The sequence below is a fragment of the Mastomys coucha genome, unplaced genomic scaffold, assembly GCF_008632895.1.
Source record: "Mastomys coucha isolate ucsf_1 unplaced genomic scaffold, UCSF_Mcou_1 pScaffold15, whole genome shotgun sequence".
In the NCBI taxonomy this organism is placed as follows: domain Eukaryota; kingdom Metazoa; phylum Chordata; class Mammalia; order Rodentia; family Muridae; genus Mastomys; species Mastomys coucha.
In genome coordinates this window covers 127,578,705-127,585,099 of record NW_022196897.1, presented here as the reverse complement: position 1 = coordinate 127,585,099, position 6,395 = coordinate 127,578,705, and the positions used below count along the sequence as shown (strand labels likewise).

Below are 6,395 nucleotides of genomic sequence, written 5' to 3'. Positions count from 1 at the left end.
AGGTCTTTATTGCTGTATCTCTGGATTTGTAGGCCACTCCTCGACTTTTCAGCTCCCGCACGATTCCTTGGGGCAGGCGACCAGTGACGGATACAGCATATACACCTGGCTTAAAGTTACTGACTCGCTGCCACTTGGAGACCCAGCTGTCCTCTGGACTCATCATTGCAATGATTCCATCAAAGGAAGAGCTGGTGCAGTCATAAACCATCTCTCTGTTGCCTTTCATTTGTAGGTATGCATCGCAGTTGTCACACCCATCATATTCAAACTGGTCTATAGTCTTGACTAACGAGCACAGCAAACAAGCCCGCAGATGCCGCAGGTCCTTCGGCACCGTCTCCAGGGCCATCCTCACCGATACGATACTACTCGCTCCACAGTCGCAGGAAGTAAACAGCCAGACTTTCTATTTAATGGACTGTTTTACATAGCTACAGAACTTGGTGTACAGGAAATATAATAATAAAAATGAATTTTTCATAACAATGACAATGACTTGTCCGTGGTGGGAAGGGGGATGTCTTTCTTTGTCCTTTTTGACATTAACCACTCTGAAAATGTCAGTGCTCCTGAGTTTTGTTTGTAGGGAAATATTCAGAATTCATAATTTTAAATGTACTATGGATATAACCATAGTGCATATACATATCCATTTGCCTTTACTTAATTATAGAGGTTATAGAATATATGTGTGTGTGTGTGTATGTGTATGCACATGTGTATATTCTTCAAGTGTTCTCTTGATATGATTTTAATATAGTTCTGCTTTCTTTATTAATGAATGATTTAAATAAAATACTTTGCTGACATTTAATTTTGTATGATGGTCATGATTTTATCTTTCTGAAAATTGCAATTCAGCCTTATAAAACATCTTGGAGAGTAATCTAAATACAGTGTCACCAAATGTTAATAATTTATACTTGCTGTCTTTAGAGGAAGTTAATTTTATGGAACACTTAAGGATAATATATATCATAAAATATTAGATTTAAATGCAAATAAAAGTTAATCTTTTCATTACTCATGATAAGAACTCGGGTACTTTAAATACAGAGTTTCAGAACTCTAATATTTCAGAAAGGAACAAGCTTAGCATTTGGAGTTAGAATTCAGACAGATCTTTTTGATTTTGAAAATTACTTCCATAAGTCACACAGTTGTAGAATCACCTGCCTTGGGCCAGGGCCGGACTAACCTAGACTTGAAACAAATTTAATTGTAAATGAAATATGGAGATTAATAAAGGGGAGGAGATGAAGCAGGACAAAGAGGATGCAGGATGTAGTTGGATGCTAGAGGGTTCTGAGGGATGTCTTCAGACAGGCATGAGCTGGTCCTCAACTGCAAGCCTGATCCTGACATTCACTTAAGCTTACATACATCCTTCAAGAGCATGATTCTTCGGGAAATGAGGGATGCCCAACTAGTGGAGTGTTGTCTACATGTGAGGCCCAATGATCACTGGAGACTCTATGATGAAGACACAGGTGTGGCTGCAGTGAGAAGGTGGCAGTGACAGATGTTTGGCACCTGATTAGAAGCCTCACTCTGAACAAATGTCAGGAATACAGAAAGATGTCATCAAATTCTTATACTATGTAAAATCAACTTTTTTATCTTAAAAGACAAGGCAATCACAGCTGACTAGAAGGTTTGGACAGAGTCTATATTTACACACACACACACACACACACACACACACACTAAAGGCACACTATGTAAACCAGTGTTATCATTGAACATGAAAAGACTTCCTACGTATTCATTTCATTTGAATGAAATGAATTTTCATTTGAATGTGAAACATAAAAAAGTTCACCATTTTAAAAATCGTATTAATTTAGAATTTAGAATAAACTTTATACTTTTATGTTCAGTGTATTTAACACATAGAAGGAGCTCCAGGAGACGTTTCAGAATCTGCCTAAAGCCTGAACTGGGACCAGCCTCTTCATTTAGAATTTATCTTAAAACAAAGTTTTAAGTTGACATTTTCTGGCCAGGAAGTCAGGTTAGAAAGAGATGACATACGAGAAGAAAAGTCACTGGAGTGAAAGTGCCCTTCGGGGACTGACTGAGGATGCTGCTAAGATGAGAATCACAGCCTTGCTCAGCTGGCCTCACTGAAAAAGAAGAAACACGGGGTCTCCGAAATGGGGGGTTCCAGGAAGTTGGTCTGTTATTCAAGATGGAAGATCCCCAGAAGAAACCCAGGCCAGTTCTGAGCAGGATTGATTATTCAATTTTACATAATGTTTTTAACAAGTCAAAAGCAAACCTGACTACTCTGGTTATCATTGGCACAGCACATACTGGCTACTGATGCCTCCGTGTTAGCAACCTGACAGGAGGCTACATTGCTGGCACAGACGGGACTCTCCAAGGAGAGACAAAACGGCACGGGAAGTCATGTTGGGATGGCATCAATAATGGAAAACACTGGGAGGGGTGAACTGGTGTCCTATAGACAAGATAAACCCCTAACAGGTTGGACTGGTAGCAGCAGAAGAGTACGTGGCTGGCTTATTACGTATTCATTGAAAAATGCAACAGTGGCCAGAGGAGCTGTATACTTAAAAAAGATGATGATGATGATGATGATGATGATGATGATGATGATGATGATGATGATGATGATGATGATGATGATGGAGGAGAGGATGAGGAGGAAGAAGAGGATGAGGTGGAGGAAGAAGGTGATGGTGGTGAGGGTGATGATGATGATGATGATGGTGGTGGTGGTGGAAAGACTGGTTCTGAGTAGAGTTTGTATAAACTGAAGTTAAGCGGAATGGCATATCTTCTCACTCATGTTTCTTTAGGGAAAGTTAGGGATACCATTCTTAATAGGTCCAAATGTAGAATGTGATTAAACTGGACACCTTTGTGCCAGGCCTAAGAGCCTCTGCTTTTTTACCAGCAGAATAAAATAAGTAGGAACATCCTCCTATTTCAGTTCTGAGTGCATTGTTGATGATCGCTAGCAGTGTTATCAGTGTCCTTTCAACAAGCATCTGTCCTTCCGAGTTGGCATGCTTCGACAGTTAAATAAATTGTAGCTTATAATTTTATTATCGCATCCCTGTTTCTGATTACTACCTTAGAAGTGGAAATCCTTACAAGTCAAAGTATTTGCCAGCAATCACATAGTCAGGGTGAATGCCATGGCTTCCACTGCACATGCTTGCTGGTCCTGCTGGTCAGTTGCCAAAGTGTACGCATTAAAACAAAACAAAAAAAATCATGCTTCTCACTGGCTCACACATAGCAATTTACCTGCATTCCTGTCCATTTCATCTTTCCCCTAAGAAGTCCAAAGGACATAGTACACTTGAAGTTCCCAAACAACTTTGGTCAGCCTTAAATAAACAGGTAGAGTGTTGCTCTTCCACATTGTACTAATTAATTGCTATAAAAATAATTGATATTTTATATAAAAACGTGATACCCTTCTTAGTAAGCATCTCCTGCACCTCTCTCCCATTTAGTTATCAGCCTAAAGGGTGTGATTTCTCTAGATTTAAATCGTTGCAGATCCTGCTGGGAGAGCATAAACCTGGCCTCATTTAGAAGGAGGCAGTGTGGCAGTATGAGTAGAGCCACCATATGTGAAACCTCACTCTCTGCCTGTTGAAAATTTGTTGTTCCTGTGTCCCACAGAGATGTCCATTGTGCTATTGTGTAACTGTATCAGCATGAACTTCTGCTGAATATTTTCCTTCTTTTAAAAATCCATATTTTGGTAGAGCTAACTTCAAATCTTAATGTTGCAACATCTGTGCTCATACACCTGGGAGCCATAGAAGATGTGTCCTGACGATTATCTACATTTTCTAATCCAATAAAATGCTGCAAAGTGAATGAAGGATGTTGTCCTTTTTTTTCCTGTTGTGAATTTTTTTTTTTTTTTTAAGAAACCACGGTCTGTCTTAGTAGAAAGATTCTCATATTAAAAGAGAATGAGTGTTTTCTGAGGTACAAAGAACATTTCTACAAATAGAACAGGGAACTAATTTGTTTTGTTCATATCTAATTCTTAATATACATGCCTATCTTTCCACTTAGAGATGCCTTTGTGAATATACACAAAACCTGGAGGTAGATTCTTAAAATATTTTTAAATCAGATTTTAAAAAAAATTACTATCAGAATCTAAAGAAAGCAAGATAAATGTAAGTACTTTGAGTTTACTCATCGACTTTCATATGGGGGATGTCTAATACCTCAACTGCATCTTGCTTAAGAAACAGAGATCATGGCTTTATTATTATTTGTGAAACACAAGATTAAGATCTCAACAAAGAAAAGTCATTTTATAGGTGTGAGAGAGAACTCTTATACCATATTATCCATTAATAGTTTCATTCCTATAGGATAAAATAAATCATCAAGTAAGACGTCTACCACAATATTCTACTACCTTTAGAAGGTGACTCTAAGAATCAAATGTGAGCGATTATTTGTTGTTGAAGGTAGTAGTATATATACATGTTTACGGATTCCAATAGTTATAGACAGCAATTAATGGACTTGGGGAACTTCCTGTGGATCCTCTTCACTTTGTCATCAATTCATCAAATTAGGCTAAAGACTAAATACTTTATGTACCATGTCTTTTTGCAAGTGTTTGACATATGCACATGTGGTTGAGTGTTCACTGTAACTGGTGTGTCAACTACTTTGGTCATCATTGTCATAAAGATGAGCGCCCTGATGTATATAAATTAAATAACTGGTCCAGTGTCACTCAGTTGTCACTGATGTGAATGTAGGTCCTCAGGGTGTCACTAGTTTACTTTGCCTAACTTTCTTTTGGAGGCTACCATGGCCTGAATGTCTCCCAAAGTTTCACATGTTAAAATTTAATACCATTGTCAGGAATTAAATGAGTGGAGATTTAATTTGCCAGCGTTGTTTAGAAGTGGGTCAAGTGCGTTAGGTAAAATTTTATGTAATTGAATGCTAATGAATTTATAAGGAAAGAGAGACTAGACATGCATGTATGAGTATGGTATGTTAACACTCCAAGATATCTATCTATCTATCTATCTATCTATCTATCTATCTATCTATCTATCTCATCACACAGACATTCACAATACATAATCATACACAAATGTCCATATATTCCGTGTTTCATTCCATGTTATGTTTGCATCATCTCAGGGCTCGGCCAACTAGAAGGTCCTCACCAGATGCAGGCCCTTGACCTTATACCTTCAGAAATGTGAGCCCAAATGAGCGTCTTTCTTACAGTTTACTCTGTCTTACTATTAGCCACATAAGTACAGCATAAGCATTTTTCTTACATGTAACAGAATAGCTTTCCACTTTTCTGCTGATGCAAAGAATAAGATGACAGAGGTAATGCATTCAGTTTGCCCTCGGCTTTCCACATGTTGTTCCAACACTGACAGAAGAAGGTTGGTGACTTACAAAGAACAGAAGGAGAGTGAACTTCAATAATTACAGAAAACTTTCCTAGTAGGAGACTTTGTGGCAAAAGTGGACTTCCTCTATAGGTCAAATTACAAAGGCAAGAGTGTGTAAATTGTTTGATGTTCTTTAATCCATTTGCATTTTCAGATACTGTACGAAAAGAAATAATTTCTTCAAGAGAAAAAAATCATGCAAATGGGAATTCATTGCATCTTTTTTTCAGTGTAGTGGTAGAGTCTAAAAGTTCAAACATTTATATACTAATTTTTTTTATCCCATCATAGATCTGAATCTGAGTGAATGTTGCATTGATTCTCCCTTATGACTGTCAGATAAGTAACTCCAGATATCAGATGAGCCATTTATTTGACTTGCCACAAACATGGTACCATGAGGCTGAACTCTGATTTGTAATTGAGAAGAACACAGCAAAGACAGCAAAGAAGAGTGGTATGAGGTAAATGGAGTGGATTGTTTTTAAAAGTGTCAAAATCACTACTGAAGCTCAGCAATTGAATGACATCCATGCTCCTGCCAAGAAATGTTCATGCCTTGGAAGCTACACTTGCAATTGACCTATTCTACAATTGAGATAATGTCTGTGTTTTAATTTGGAAGAAAAATTGATCATGGTGCTCCACAAACAAGGTCTACTGAATCATGATGCTGCTATTTCTATTGCAGATACCTACTGCTCTAAGAGCGTGGTGACTTATGAGATGATGTAACAAATCATTTCATGAACCTTTAAAAGAGACATTTTATATATATATATATATATATATAAAATGTATATATATGTATATATATGTATATGTATGTATGTATATATATATATAGTTTTTTTGAGACAGGGTTTCTCTGTGTAGCCCTGGCTGTCCTGGAACACACTCTGTTGGTCAGGCTGGCCTTGAACTCAGAAATCCACCAGCCTCTGCCTCCAAAGTGCT

The 6,395-nt window shown here is 37.7% G+C and overlaps 2 protein-coding genes across 13 annotated transcripts in view; both read right to left on the bottom strand.

Annotated features, from left to right (window-relative positions):
- Positions 1–6,395, bottom strand: part of Macrod2 (mono-ADP ribosylhydrolase 2) — a 1,944,357-nt gene that overhangs the window by 65,022 nt on the left and 1,872,940 nt on the right. The window lies entirely within an intron of this gene.
- LOC116090667 (transcription elongation factor SPT4-A) lies at positions 2–398 on the bottom strand (the record flags this gene model as incomplete). Its single annotated transcript, XM_031371402.1, has 1 exon — positions 2–398. A coding segment is annotated over exon 1 (351 nt), but the record flags the coding sequence as incomplete, so codon positions are not given.